Genomic DNA, 15,847 nt, shown 5'->3' with positions numbered 1-15,847 from the left:
AGATTCTCCTTTCTTCTCAGGTTCGCGTGCCAAAGCCCATTGTCATCTTCATCCCTGCGCAGGTCCTATCACTGCCCTTCTCCGTTCATTCTGGTCATATCCTCAATGCGACACCACGCACGACACTCGCGCACTGATCCATCACAAACGTATTCGTCGGTTTTTGTGAGTTATCGAGATTGTACAGTATTTATAATATCCCACATCCACTCTTTTATCGATAATGCCATTTAGTATCAGTCAACGCCATAAAAGAGGTTAGACTAAGATGTTCTCAAAGTGTTCAAACAACGTTCATCACTTGAAACTAAATTCTGGTTGGTATTTCATTAGCTGAGTTAAAAAGCAACATTTTTTTGCAGCCAAGTGTAACTGTAGCAGGCAGTAACTAAGGCTCAACATAATCATGTTTTGTGTGGCTACATAATGATTGAATTACTCCCTTTTCATTTGCATGTACAGTGAAACCTCGTTAATACGTACCTGCCGGGAACGCGGCATAACTACGCACTAAACGGTAGTACGCATTAAACACCAAGTACAAATTTGCATCTCCTAGCGTACGCCATCGCCGCCAGCAAATAAATAGAGTGCCACAGCAAATATTGCCTAAAGTACCCACCGCAAAGCCTTTTCTTTCTTTTTGCCAAAGTGGAGAAAAGATCCTGGCACACTCGCACGACCGCCCGATAGCGCGCAGTGGCGACGCCGAAGAGCATTTCGAAACTATTGCAGGGTCCGGGATACGTGGTCAACGCAGTGACCGACATAGCGACAGAACGGACAGTGTCTGCTTTCCGCGGTATATGTGCATGCGTCTAACCGCGATTTGCTACTAAACGAAAACTGACACAGTTCCAGTGAAACGCGGTACGGCTGCGTGGAGCCGATCGTCTCCCGACTAGTTGCGTGCAGCGCGTCGCCTACTCGGCTCACGCCGTCACTACTGGGCCACTTGCTGTGCCGCACGCGCGCATTTATCGTGGGAATGTTGTTCGTACCCACTTCGCTCCAGATCGTGCACAGATGCGGCGAGTAGCTTGTTCGGTTAATGCAGCGATGACGAGCTTCATGCAAGCGATGCGCACTCCGCGATGCTCTAGCGGTCCTGGCAGCGGACGGAGGTGCGTTGGGTGGTCGCCTAATAAAAGCGTGCAGTATGGTTACAGCCGCGCTACGCTTGCTGTATCGTACACGTGCGTTTAGTGTGATAGCGTTAATGCAGCGAGGTTTCTCGGCGCCCGCGACCCGCAACGCTAACTACGCAACAGCGATCTGCTTTCGCTTCTACAAAGCGGTGCGCGCCTGATGACGGCTTAGTAGCGTTTGCTGTCGGGCTAGTTGGTACATGGCTGAAGTTCTTCGATCCTGCCCGAGCATTTGCGCCATCAATTCAACTTAGCCTTGAAGATGGCCGCGCACAACGAAGCGTCAGCGATCGGCGGCCCAGCGCGTTCAGGTTGTCGCCTACTAAAAGCGTGCAGTAGGCTTAAAAAGTAGCGCTGCGCCGCACGCGTGCCCGAGCAGATAGTGAAGATACTTATTGTGATAAGGTTGTCGGCGATAAGTCATGTCGGCGCGTTCGTCGGTGGCCGCCACCTCGCCTTCGTTCTTTCCCGATGCTTACCCGCAAAGGCGTCGACGCAATCGCGCGGAAGTCAGAATCGGGGATCGACTGGTCTGCGCACTTTTCAAAAAGGCGGAAGACCTTTGGCGGCACATTCTGGCGTCGGGAAGTTGAGCGGCGCAGTAAAATTTTATGGCACAAAAAGTTGTTGCGGTACGCAGGGTACGCACTAACCGGTAGGCACAGGGCGAACCACTACGGCTTATGCGGTCAGCGAATGCATTGAGCTCTATGGGACTCGGTCGGGGATTCGTCGCAACTACGTTTTAACCGTTAGTACGTTTAAAGCGGGTATGTATTAACGAGGTTTGACTGTACATATTGTTTTTGCATATCTAGGTAGTATAACTCATCCAAGCTTTTATGATTCGTCATTTCTTGACTGGGAATTGTTTAGGAGCTGTTCTCACTTGCGCCACAAATTGTTCAGCAGCAGTGTCATTCACCACGATATCTTATGTTTATTGAAAAAAAGAAAGGCTTTTATTTTAGTTTGTCTTTCTATTGCTCTGCATGCCAAGGAAATGAAAAATGTTCCTGTTGCGTAGCCCCAAAATCATTGCGGTACACCTTTAAAGTGCATCGTCATCACTACACACATGGCTCACAGCACATGGTTGGAGAAGGCCAAGGAAGAAAAAGTCCAGCCAGGCAGCAAGACACGGTCGCACCTGGTGCGCCTCTCTCTGGAGCCTGGCTTCCCCAGCAGCCGGGTGGCCCAGGCATACCTCGAGCCCACCGTGGACGAGTCACGCGAGACCTTTTCCTGGGGCACTCCAGACCTGGATGCCTTGCGGACATATCCTTTCAAGTCTTGCATCAGTGTTAAACCCTGTGTCCAGGGCATGCGCAGCTGCAGATACCAGCATAACGCCGTTTAAAACATATCCATCTTGAAACACTTCTGGTTGAATATGCGTTGTAAGTTGGAGTTATAAGTATGGGTGTGCGAATGTTAGAGTTTCGAATTCGAATCGAATAATACCTGATCGAATAATTCGATTCGACTTTCGAATAGCTAGTATTCAAAGTTTCGAATAATTCGACAAGACGAATATCTAAAATGCGACAAAGGCCATTGGTGCAACTTGGTTAGGGTGGGGTGGCTAAACTAACGCTAACGTTGTTACAGTAAACCCTTCGTTAAAACTTTCACCGATATCCTGGTTCAAAATGGAGCACATGTTTAAAGAGAAGATGAGAAAACTGTCAAGCCCATCACAACTTCACTGTCAAAATGAAAGCACGGACTTCTTGCGTAGATCGATCACGTATGCCGCAATCACCGTAAAACGTCCCGACTTTGGCCCGCGAAAACTTCTGTGAGTGGCTTCAGATGTGAAAATTTGTTCACACTGTGCGGTCGCCACTGCAGCACCGCACCACTCATTCAGAAACTCCCATCGTTTCAGCGCGCAGTTCAACACTACTGTGAAAGGGCGCCCGAAAAATTTTGGACCCGGAGCATTCATGACGATGAAGTACACATTACCGTTGTTCTTGCTTTCAATTTTCAATAAAGCCTTTTGGATTCGATATTCGATATTTTTGGTCACTATTCGGCGCTATTCGATTCGAATTCGATTCGAGATGAAATTTAACTATTCGCACACCCCTAGTAATAAGTGCTAAGTGTTTAGTAACACAAGTTGGAAGGTAGGATGCTGGGTGTTAGTAGTCCTCAGTGCCAATATGCTGTCGCCTAGAAAGTTTACTTTTTTAAAAGATGCCTTCATATTGAAGTGCACTCAAAACTAGAGGTGTGCACATATAAAAAATTTCGAAGACTCAATTAGAATAGTTTGGTATTCAATTCGATTCGATTCGCAAGTCACTTTTACTGTACGAACTATTCGAACACCACAAAACTTCATAAGAACGATTTACATTACCTGTACGTCGTAGTGAAAGGCCAATGTCTGAGAACGTCTAAAGCGTCAATATTATCAATACCAGTGCTCTACTAATCGAGAAATTAAGGTAAGTGTAGGACACTATATGCACCACTAGTGGGACACTTTGGAATGAGCCCGATGGCGTCAAGAATCTCAAGCACAAATTATCACTAGTATTCAAGCTACTTATGATAAAAAAAGGACATTCCAAGCATTGCAAGACGTAATAAAATGCTGGTTGTGCATTTCTGTTTGATTCATGGAAAAAAGAACTTGACGCTGCAGTGAAGAACGGCGCGGGTTGTGCAAAAGGTCTGTTTTCGCCGGGCTGCTCTTCGTTCGTGTGGTCGTGTTTCACTGGTAGCAGTGGTGGTCCAACTGTGGTGGACTGCACCACTTCTGCTGTGTCAAAGTAACTGATTGGTATGAAATATCTTTAACTGTGCACGATGCACGTATGCAAACCAGAAACTTGGCTGGAGCCGGGAAAAGCTGGACGACCTTTTGCTGCCAGTGCTGAAGCGTATGGGCGCAAAGCAAAAACAGGTGAGCTCCATCAGCTATCTGTGGGTGCATGCCAAATTCTTTCAGATATATTAATGGTATGGTAATGGTTTCACAACTGTTGATTTTGTCTTTTGATATCTTCATGATAAACGGAAGGGCGCTAATACGGTACACAAGGAAGAAGATGGACACGGGACGAGCGCGTCGTCCCGTGTCCATCTTCTTCCACGTGTACCGTATTATCGCGCCCTTCCGTTTATCATGAACCAACACCAACTCGCCCAACTTTTTACCTTACTGATATCTTGATGTTCATTTTTGATGTTCGTGAAGGAAAAAAAAAGAAAGTGACAGACCACAGAGTAGTGAGACAAGATTGAGCAGCAATTATATTAAAGCTTTATAGTTGTGAGCAATGCGAGAGGGAACACTGCATTAATTCTTAAGCGACATTTACTTGCTGTGTATGGTTTTCAATATGAAGTGCACCTTTGCAGTGCAGAGTGTTTTTTCTTAAGCGTGACATATTCAGTTTGTCAGAAACACACCAATAAACATTAAATTAAAATTCTAATTATAGATGATATAGTGCTCAAAAATTTACTCATTTATATTGTATGAAACTTTAGACAAAAGTCTACCTTTGTGCTAATCATTTTAATTAGGATAATTAATTCTCTTTAGGCAACATGGCTACTTTGTCACTGCCATTGTGCCTCGAACAAACCGTATAATAAAAACTGAAGTAAAAAATGCTGAAGGTCTTGCATCATTAAAAAAAATGTGTGGACTTGTTTTACCAGTCTGCTGAGTCATAAAATAAGAGCAACAATGAGTCTATAAGCTTTGTTGCTGCATGTGCCTCAGAAAAACGTACTACAAAATTAGGTTTACTAAATAACCTAGGTTTGTGTGAATAGTAAATTTTAGGTTCGAAGCGAATAGTGATTTGGTCGAATAATTTCGAATCGAATTCGAATAGTGTATATGACATATTATAAAGAAAAATGAGCATAGTTGTCATGACCCACCTAACCTGCACAATATTCTTTTTAAATTTAAACAAGGCATGTGCAAATATCATTCTTTTTGGTTCAAAGGGAAGTGGAAGCAGCTTTGAATAGTAGCAGGATTTGACTTTCGATATAATGTAAGTGATAACCTGTAAAATACATTACGTTTTAAAATTTACTATACTTAGAGCATATAAGCTGGTATAACAAGCCTCTAAACTTAAAAAATGATAAATCAATGTGAGGGTAATATGCTCATTTAACCTTGAAGTGGGCTTCGCGGCAGTGCGAATTTTTTTTGGAAAAGTGTCTTCACGGTGCAGCACCCTTCCACTGCAGTGAAACCACCTTTACAGGGGCTTACATATGGTTTATATTAGGAGTGTGCGAATATTCGAAATTTCGAATATTTTTCGAATAGTGTTTGTTATTCGATTCGATTCGCACTGAAATTTTACTATTCGAACTTCCCAAAGACAAATGCAGTCAACGTCCGGTTGAAAGTAACCCCTTCAGATTTTCAATATGCTTCACCTCATTACACTCTCGTATTGCGGCAAAGCTGCCTTTCAAGCTCCGTTACGGTCGAAGAGACAAAGTCCGGTTGGAAATGGTCCCTAGATTTTCAATATGCTTCACCTCGTCACACCCCCGTATTGCGGCAAAGCTGCCTTTCAAGGTCCGTTACGGTCGAACTTAGCCAAGAGACAGTCAACGTCCGTTTGGAAGTGGTCCCTAGATTTTCAATATGCTTCACCTCATTACACCCCCGTATTGCGGCAAAGCTGCCTTTCAAGCTCCGCTACGGTCGCAAATGTATTAACTTAAGAAAACGCTGCTTCCATTATGGAGATGAAAGATGTGGCAGAGGTGGGGGCTCAATTAATGCTGTTTTGGACCTGAAATTTGGGCAGGAAGTCTGAAAAATCGGACGCCGAAGCTTTTTAGCATCCAAAATTTCAGATGTTCTTATATATCGACGTCTACGAGGCAGATTTGGAACTTCGGACTTGAAGGGAGCACACCCTTGTCTGCCACATCAGTTGGCCTTCCACAGAAGTTGAAAGAGAAGGAGAGGCTGAGGAAATGGCATCTCTGCCTATCACGTGTAAAGTGTTGTCGGCAACACCTTGGTTGCACCAAATCATGTACATAAATACAATTCGGCCTATACATTGCCTCATTCTTGATAAGAAAGACAACTATAAAATATTGTCACGGGGATGACGAATACACGAGAGAGACAGCAGCAAGTATATTTACAATATTTACAAGCAACTGTGCCACCGAATGGCTGCCAGCATCTCGCGCGGCATACCCGTTTCTTCCTCGTCTCTTCGTCTCCAACGGCGTGCTCATCCACAATGCCTCGTAACATCACCCCCGGCGGACGGAGCGCCGTCACGGCGCCTCCTAAGTCATTCAGCACTGGGAGTGTTATAGCGTTTGAGGCGCGACACATGAACGACACCAGTAGGTGGTGTAGGAGAAGACGAGAGCGGATGGACGGGAGTGATGAGGTAGTCAACGTCAGTGACCTTGCGGAGAACTTTGTAGGGCCCTGTGTATCGAGGGAGAAGCTTCTCGCACAAGCCTTCGCGTCGATACGGCGTCCAGAGTAGGACAAGAGATTCGGGCGGGTAGTCGACGTCGCGGTGCCGGTTATCGTAGCGTGCTTTTTGCGAGACCTGGGAATCACAGAGCCTGGCGTGGGCGACTCGGCGAGCCTCGCGGGCGCGAGAAGCGACGTCCTGAGCATACACACTTGGTACGATGGTATCAGAAGGGAGGAGCGTTTCGAAGGGCAACGTAGGATGGCGGCCGTACAGAAGAAAGAACGGCGAATAGCCGGCGGTGTCATGCCTCGACGAATTATAGGCAAAAGTAACATAGGGTAGGGTTGCGTCCCAATCACGGTGGTCAGCAGAGACGTACATTGACAACATATCCGTGAGAGTACGGTTGAGGCGCTCGGTAAGACCGTTAGTCTGCGGATGGTAGGCTGTAGTAAGTTGATGTTCGGTAGAGCAGCTACGGAGTATTTCGTCGATGACTCTTGCGAGGAAGCAGCGGCCCCGATCCGTAAGAAGCTGGCGCGGAGCACCGTGTCGAAGAATGACGTCATTGAGCAGAAAGTCCGCGACGTCTGTAGCGCAGCTAGTTGGCAAGGCCCGTGTTATGGCATACCTGGTCGCATAGTCAGTTGCGACAGCAATCCATTTGTTACCTGACACGGACGTAGGAAAAGGTCCGAGCAAGTCGAGACCGACGCGGAAGAATGGTTCGGATGGAATGTCAATAGGTTTAAGCAGGCCGGCCTGAGGAAGAGCAGGACGTTTGCGCCGCTGACAGTGCTCGCAAGCAGCGACATATCGTCGCACAGAACGATAAAGGCCAGGCCAAAAGAACCGCTGCCGCACGCGGTCATAGGTGCGTGAAACGCCCAGGTGTCCCGCAGTCGGAGCATCATGGAGATGTTGAAGAATGGTTGCACGCAGGTGTCGGGGAATAACTAACAAAAGTTCTGGACCATCAGGCTTCATGCTGCGGCGATACAGAATGTCATTGCGTAGGACATACTGGCGGAGAGAAGGGTCGGAACGTCCCGAGGAGACTTGGTGGATGACCATCTTGAGGGTTGCATCCCGACGCTGTTCTGCGCCGATGTCGCACAAATCAGATATGGCGAGTACACAAGAATCATTGTCATGGTCAGCGAGGCTAGCAGGGTCCACCGGATGACGCGAGAGACAATCGGCGTCTTGGTGCAGCCTGCCCGATTTGTAAATTACGTCGAAGGCATACTCCTGGAGACGTAGAGCCCAGCGACCAAGGCGACCAGTTGGGTCCTTGAGTGATGACAGCCAACAGAGAGCGTGGTGGTCGGTAATAACTGAGAACTCACGGCCATACAAGTAGGGGCGAAATTTTGCGACAGCCCAGACCAACGCAAGACATTCGCGCTCCGTGATCGAATAGTTCCGCTCAGATGTGGAGAGAAGGCGGCTGGCGTATGCAATCACACGTGTTTGGCCCCCCTGGTGTTGGGCGAGGACGGCGCCGATTCCATGCCCACTGGCATCTGTGCGAACCTCCGTAGTCGCGGACGGGTCAAAGTGGGCCAGTATTGGTGGTGAAGTGAGCAAGTTGATCAGCGTCGAGAATGCAGCCGCCTGGTCCTGGCCCCACGAGAAGGGGACGTCTTTCTTTAGAAGGTCAGTGAGCGGTCGGGCAATGGTGGCGAAATTGCGTATAAAGCGTCGGAAGTATGAGCATAAGCCAACAAAGCTCCGAACATCTTTAGTAGAAGAAGGCAGAGGGAAGTGCGTGACGGCGCTAATCTTGTCAGGGTCAGGTTGTACACCAGTAGCACTTACAAGATGACCAAGCACAGTGATTTGTTGCCGGCCGAAATTGCACTTTTTGGAGTTCAGCTGGAGTCCCGCTCGACGAAAAACAGCAAGAATGGTCGACAAACGAGTTAGATGACTCTCAAACGTTGGGGAAAAGACAATGACATCGTCGAGGTAGCAGAGACAGATTGACCATTTATAGCCACGGAGGAGAGAGTCCATCATGCGTTCGAACGTCGCCGGGGCGTTGCACAGCCCAAAAGGCATAACCTTGAACTGATAGAGGCCGTCCGGTGTGACGAAGGCAGTTTTTTCTCGGTCTAACTCGTCGACAGAAATCTGCCAGTAACCCGAGCGCAGGTCTATGGATGAGAAGTATCTCGCACCATGAAGACAGTCAAGGGCGTCGTCGATTCGTGGCAGCGAGTATACGTCTTTGCGGGTTATCTTGTTCAAGGCACGATAGTCGACGCAAAATCTCCAGCTGCCATCCTTCTTTTTGACCAAGACGACAGGTGACGCCCATGGACTTGAGGAGGCCTCAATGACGCCTTTTGAGAGCATCTTATCGACTTCTCGTTGTATGACCTGGCGTTCGGAATGGGATACACGATATGGCCGCCGTCTGACAGGACTAGCATCGCCGGTATGTATTTGATGCCGTACGAATGACGTTTGACCTAAAGGGCGCTCATCGAAATCGAAGATATCCTTATAGGTCGTTAAAACATGGCGAAGTTGCGCTGCTTGACGCGGTAGAAGATCAGGCGCAATCATTTTCGCGATTTCGTCGGGGGGTGCGCTTGCTGAGCTGGCTGCAACACCGGATGAGCACTCTCCTGCGTCTAATGCCACGATGTTACACGCATCAAGTGCTGATATGTTGGCCAACGAAATGCCTTGCGGGAGAACTTGGGTCGAGTTACTGAAGTTGAGGAGAGGGAGCTGTACGTAGTTGTCGACAACATTCACGAGGGTATGCGGCACAGCAACATTCCGGGCCAACAGCACGTCAACTAATGGGGACACTATGTAGTCGCCGTCGGGAAGAGGTGGTGATGTCGTCAAGGCCACACACGTGGCGGCTTGCGGTGACAGCCGAACATAATCCACAGAGCACAAGTGGTTTGGCGGTGAAGCTGCGCCGTCAGCAAGCCGAGGCAGTTCAAGTTGAAGAACGCCGGTTGCACAGTCAATGAGGGCGGCGTGAGTAGACAAGAAATCCAATCCGAGAATGAGGTCATTTGGGCATTGCTCAAGAACAGCAAACAAAACAGATGTGTGGTGATCGGCGATCGTGATGCGTGCTGTGCACATTCCTATAACGGCAGGACTTCTTCCGTCGGCGACACGAATCATACCAGGAGCAGCCGGAGTAAGCACTTTCTTCAGGCGGCGACGAAAGTCGAGCACTCATCACGGAAATATGCGCCCCAGTATCAACAAGTGCGGAAACAGCCAGGCCGTCAACGTCAACGTCGATCAAATTTCGTCGTGTCGGCAGTACAAGAGAGGATTTGAGGTGGAATTAGAAGATGCAGCATCACCTCTAAGAGCTGCATCTCTTAGTTTCCCTGTCGAAGATTGAGCGGCGAGGTCGGACGTCGTCGTAGAGGAGACGGAGACGACGGGCGACGCGCTGGCGGCAAACGGGACTGGTGACCTCGGGGCGACGGCGAGCGGCTGTGCGGCGTAGCAGTGGCATCGGCGTTGTATGGCTCGAAAGGCTGGGAACGGCGGTAGTTATCGTGGTACGGCTCAGGAGGCTGGGAACGGCGGTAGCTGTCGGCGGGGCTAGCAGTGGCATACCGGGTTCTTAAAGGCGAAGACCAACGGTTGTTGCAATGTCGTGCGACGTGACCTATACGGCGGCAGTTGAAGCAGATCGGCCGATCATCTGCAGTTCGCCATTCAGCTGGATTACGAGACCGTGGAGCAAACCGTTGTTCCTGGGGCGGCGACCTGGGGCGAGGCGGCGATCTTGGGCGAACGTCAGATGTCCGGGACTGAGCAACGGCGCAGACAGCGAAGCCCAAATTGCCGAGTTCCTCCCGCACAATTGACTGGACGAGGGCAACTGAGGGCAGGTGCGAATCAACGTGACCGTTGTTGGGAAGAGCAGGTGCAATTGCTTCGATTTCCCGACGGATGATTCGTGTAATATCGGATGCCGGTGACGACTGCAGATGAGAGGTCAGTCCATCTTCGCATGAAGACGTCGCAGCTGTGTTTGGCAGCCGAGAAAATGGCTTTGCAATACGTCGGCTTTTGGCCTGTTCAAAACGCCGGCATTCCTCAATGATTTCGTCGACGGTCGCACAATTCCGGCACAGTAATAGATTGAACGCGTCGTCCGCGATACCCTTCAGCACGTGGCCAACCTTGTCCGACTCCGACATGTCGCTGTCGACTTTACGACAAAGAGCCAGCACGTCCTGAATGTACGATATGTAGGGTTCAGTGGACGTCTGAGCACGGGTGGATAGCTCTTTCTTTGCGGCTGCCTTTCGACCCATGGGCTTTCCAAACAAGTCGCACAGTTTTCGCTTAAATGTGTCCCAACTTCCGATCTCCTCCTCATGGTTCTCGTACCATACCTTTGCCGTGCCTTTCAGGTAGAAGAGCACGTTGGCCAGCATGAGAGTCGGGTCATAACGATTGAGAGCACTGGTACGCTCATAGTCAGCAATCCAATCTTCGACGTCGACTTCATCCGTACCGCAGAACGTCCCAGGGTTTTTCGGATGCGTCAACACGTACGTTGGCGGCGTTGTGGCCGGTGCAGGCGTTGCCGGGGCCGGTGCACGCGTTGTCGTGGCCGATGCAGGAGTAGTCATAGCATCGGTCTCGTCTTCCATCCTGGAAACTCCGAGTCGACGACCACTGCGGAGCTCCGTTGTACAGCGGTTCTTCTACCCAGCACCTCCACCAAATTGTCACGGGGATGACGAATACACGAGAGAGACAGCAGCAAGTATATTTACAATATTTACAAGCAACTGTGCCACCGAATGGCTGCCAGCATCTCGCGCGGCATACCCGCTTCTTCCTCGTCTCTTCGTCTCCAACGGCGTGCTCATCCACAATGCCTCGTAACAATATGACCCCACCAGCGCTTCATCAACCTCGCGAAAAGAAACACTTTCATGTTGCTGTCTCACAAGAACATACTTAGGGATTCACTGCAACTTTTTCTGTAATTTCACTTCGAATTATTCGAAAAATGTTTGAGAAATATTCGAAAATTATTCGAAATTATTCAATTCGATTTGCACTCAATGTTTATTATTCGAATTCGCTTCGCACCCAAAATTTTGCTATTCGCACAGCTCTAGTTTATATGTCTATTCGTTCATTTCGAATACTTCGAAATTTAGAATAATTGAAATTTGTTTCGAAGCGAATTCGAATACTGTAATATTCGTTCGAATATTCGAACTGCTCAAATATTCGCACAAGCCTAAAATAACCCACTTGAAGTAGATGGCTCCATCAGATTATGGATGGTTCACATTTACAAACTGCCTCAACAAGTCAGTCTAGTATAGTAATGACACTTCAAGGGCATACAAATAGCTTTCCCTCAAAACATTTGCTCTTACAGGACATATTAGTGTGTGGCACGCATGCTTTGCTAGTATGGGCTGTTTAAAGGGATACCGAACAAAAATTGGAAAAACTGACAAAAACATTGAAATTGTACTTGGAAGACGTGACTGTTTTGATAAACAGGGTTTATTTCACATATTTTTGAACAGTTGGCTGTATTCTTGGTGGATTCTCAGCGCGTGTCAGCTTCACGCCAGCGCGAGCTGTAACGTCACATTCACCGCAGCGCACCCTCCTCTTCCCTTTATCCACCTCTCCTTTACATCTTTACACTCTTCCCCTTCCACAAAGGCGTGCCCCACCATTTAGGGTCTTTGCTTCAGCCGGCAGCATTGTTCGCTGCTGGTGCTGTTTTGTAGTGGTTCTGGGAATCGTAGTGGCAGCTGAGCGGGTTGAGAGACACGGGCAACGGCTGGCATTGTTGGCATCTCCGTTTCCGGTGCATGAAATGTCACGAAACATCACCTCCTCTAGTTCACGGTGCGGCCATTAGACGTGGCGGTTTGTGGAAAATGCATTAAATTCATTATTTTCCTCTAGTTTCTGCCTGAAATGAAGGTTGTATCTATTGATTTCAGCACCCAATCTTTCAGTTTGGCTGTAAATCTTGGCAGCAAAAATTTTGTTCAGTATCCCTTTAAGAAGCAGCAAAGCTGGTTAATATTAGGCACAAATGTGGGCTCATTACAAAGTATCTCCCAGTTTAGTGCCATTAACACTGCCACCTTTTTTCCTACACCACTGTAGACTCGTATGGAGCAATATCTGGAGGCATGCCAGGCACCACCTAAACCCAAGCTGTTCCCAAGCAAGCGGCTTACTAAGGCCGTGGGCAAGCTGGCACCATCTAAAAGGGTGAAGATTCAGGAGCCACAGCTTTCTGAAGACAGCGACTCAAGCTAGCAGCACAAATGCACTCTTCTTGGACAGTGAAACATCACATTGAGCAAAGGGCATCATTGAACGTGCCTCCTGCATTAAAACGGAAAGAACAGCTGACATTGTCCGCCACGGTGGATCAGTGGTTGTGGTGCTCGGCTGCTGACCCAAAGGTCGCGGGTTCGATTCCTGCAGTGGCGGTTGCATTTTGGTGGAGGTGAAATGGTACAGGTCCATGTACTGTGCGATGTCAGTGCACGTTAAAGAACACCAGATGGTCGAAATTTCCGGAGCCCTCCACTATGGCGTCCCTCATAATCATATCATGGGTTTGCGACGTAAAACTTCAGATATTAGAGAGTAATAGCTAAGCGCCTCAGCGGGCCAGCGGGCCCAGCGGACGAGCGGAGATGCCTACTGCGCATGCGCGGCACGCTGGGGCCATCAGCGTTTTTACGGAGCGGACCGCTCAGCCGCTGGTATCCTCTGCTCAGCGGAGCGTGGCCAGCGGACCAGCGTTTTTGCGAGACAAGAGGCCTACCCCCAACACAAGCGGCAGCGGCATGTTGTCGGCGATACCCGCCAACATAGCGCTCGCTCTGCTCCAGGCGAAAAAGTCCCGGCGCTGATTTTCAACATAAGAAGACCTCTGAAGACGAGGGCATTTGGAGATGACCTAAAGTGGATTCAAATCATCGAAAGCTCGTGTTGATCTTTTATTTCGAAATTGGAGACAAGAAGACACAAGAAACTTGAGAAAGTATAGGTGCTACTTTGACATCATTTCCGTACAGATTACATTTGATCGCGTGTTCACAGACGTGCAGAGAACTGCATACATTTCGCGTTTTTCGCAAGCGCGTCTTGTCGAGACGCGGTCAGCTTGGCTGCAAAATGACGGCGAAACCAAGTGGACGCACCTTCACGCTACGCTCAACTGACTCCACAGCGGAACGCAAGGTGCGTTCTACGTTCAACGAGCGGGGCGACGCTAGGCCGCTTAGCTATTACTCTTCCTTTCTTCTCGCGCTCCGCTGATCTCTCCGCTCTTCCGCTGGGCCCGCTGGTCCGCTGAGCCACTTAGCTATTACTCACTATTATTATTGACAGCCGACATTGGCACATGCCGTGCGAAACGAGATTTTAAAATAACTGCAGCAAACGGGAGAGTTGGGCTAGCTGGTTTGGGTTCATTTCTAAACAGCGCAAGAGACAACACACACAGAAAGAGACTGAACAACACGAGCGCTGACTGACAACTGAGTGCTTTATTCAAACAAAAAAAGGGGAAAAGAAGAAAGAACAGAACATGCGCTTGTAACCTATACACGACAAAAAGATCACAGGCTTGCAGCATAATTAAGCATTTCCCAAGTAAGTCAAGTCTCAATCGAGCAATGCAGTATGGGGTGCTAACACACGTCACCATTTTTGCAGATAGCGAATGCTTCGTCTATCTCCCTTATGCGGGGACCAGTTGTCAGTCAGCGCTCGTGTTGTTCAGTCTTCTTCTGCGTGTTTTGTCTTTTGCACTGTTTCAAAATGAAAATGAGGTATGAAAGGCAATGCGGTTGAAATGGATTTTCTTGGCAGCACGTTACTCGCAGGAGTATATGTCAATAAGCGTCACTAATTAAGATTGGTTAGTGCTTAATTATGTTAGCATGCACAGTGCCATTGCAGCACCAGTCAGTCCTGAAGGCATGTGCACACTTAGTGACTATCAAGGAGGTTTAAAAAAAACCACTAAAGTGAAGCCAGACTTCCGACATCTTACCAAGGGCACGATAAAATTAAATAGTAGCAATTAACTCAATTAACTCACCGTGTGAGTACTGCTCAATGTGTTTCTTTGTGTTATTGATATTATTAAGTAGCCTCAAAGTCTTGGCAAATTTTATTAAAGTTCACATTATCAATACTTATCTGATATATTACTTTCATCAGGAACAGCGATCTTGTATAATTAACCTAGCATTTACGATTGCAGGACAAGAGCACTTTATCCTTAATCGGGCATGGCACGAGAAGGGCACGCGTTTGAGGTAAAGTATGGGCAAATGCTGGCTTCACATTTGCTGTAAGAAGTTGGTGAGAGCTTCCACTCCAGCATTCTTTTTTAAAACCTCTTTGGCGAAAATCCTGAGTAGCACCAGTTTCAATTTATTATTAACGCGATTGGGTTAAATACTTGTTTCGCAGAAATTCCGGTGTCGTTGGCTGTGAGCAAAAAAATCAGCGTTGTCCGTGGACGAAAAATGCGAGATATGCAAATAAATAAATAATAAAAAAAACTTTGGTTCGAGTGGGAATCTAACCAAGGTGTTCTGCGGGGCAAGCAGGTGTTCTACCACAAAGCCACGCCATTGCTTGGAACCAGGCCTGTAGCCAGGAGGGGGGGGGGCAGCCCCCCCCCCTTGAAATTTTGACGACACATGGTGTTTATCGAAAATAAATCTCGAAAAGAAGCATTTTTCTCAAATAGTCAAAGCTTTCAGCAAGTGCCCCCCCCCCCCCCCCCCCCCCCCCCCGAAAAAAATTCCTGGCTACGGGCCTGCTTGGAACTGCTTCCGAAAGAAACCCTGTACGAATGTCATGTAATGCGAGGAGACTCCTTAACGCATGTAATATTGTGTTTCAGAAGTGTAGAATCACGACAGGCGTCAAAACATGTGAATTGCACAACGACTGAGGGGTTTAAAGGTCCACCCATTACAAAGCACTCAGGCGTATTTAATCATCATCAGCAGCGGCAAAAGCATAAAAAATGTGAGCAGCTGTGTAGGTTCGCATGTTGCCTTATGGACGTGTAGCGGGTACTTTGCTGATTTGCAATAGGAAGAATTATGGTGCAGTGGGCACTTTGCAGCTGTACTAGCATAAGCATTTTAGGATAGCTTAAAACGGGCATGTTCCTCGCACAGCACGTTCGAATCTTGCAGCAACGGTTGAGGGGCCCACCGA

At 48.2% G+C, this 15,847-nt stretch overlaps 1 protein-coding gene across 1 annotated transcript; it reads left to right on the top strand.

Annotated features, from left to right (window-relative positions):
- Nucleotides 1-2,225: 2,225 nt before the first annotated feature.
- LOC119378364 (DNA excision repair protein ERCC-5) lies at nt 2,226-13,214 on the top strand. The gene is made up of 3 exons (XM_037647528.2): nt 2,226-2,426; nt 3,978-4,068; nt 12,752-13,214. Exons 1-3 carry the CDS (start codon nt 2,227-2,229, stop codon nt 12,905-12,907), a joined length of 447 nt encoding a protein of 148 aa, XP_037503456.1. The 5' UTR covers nt 2,226; the 3' UTR covers nt 12,908-13,214.
- Nucleotides 13,215-15,847: the final 2,633 nt, after the last annotated feature.

The sequence above is a fragment of the Rhipicephalus sanguineus genome, unplaced genomic scaffold (assembly GCF_013339695.2).
Source record: "Rhipicephalus sanguineus isolate Rsan-2018 unplaced genomic scaffold, BIME_Rsan_1.4 Seq8030, whole genome shotgun sequence".
Classification (NCBI taxonomy): domain Eukaryota; kingdom Metazoa; phylum Arthropoda; class Arachnida; order Ixodida; family Ixodidae; genus Rhipicephalus; species Rhipicephalus sanguineus.
Note: the sequence above shows the minus strand (reverse complement) of the source record. Positions and strands in the feature narration are given on the sequence as shown.

Bases quoted from the DNA above. Each gene is read 5' to 3' on its own strand.
- LOC119378364 (XM_037647528.2), top strand. From the start codon at position 2,227: ATGGCTCACAGCACATGGTTGGAGAAGGCCAAGGAAGAAAAAGTCCAG. The intron at 2,427-3,977 runs ATATCCTTTCAA...TGCACGATGCAC, and splicing joins GACCTGGATGCCTTGCGGAC to GTATGCAAACCAGAAACTTG. The intron at 4,069-12,751 runs GTGAGCTCCATC...ACACCACTGTAG, and splicing joins TGGGCGCAAAGCAAAAACAG to ACTCGTATGGAGCAATATCT.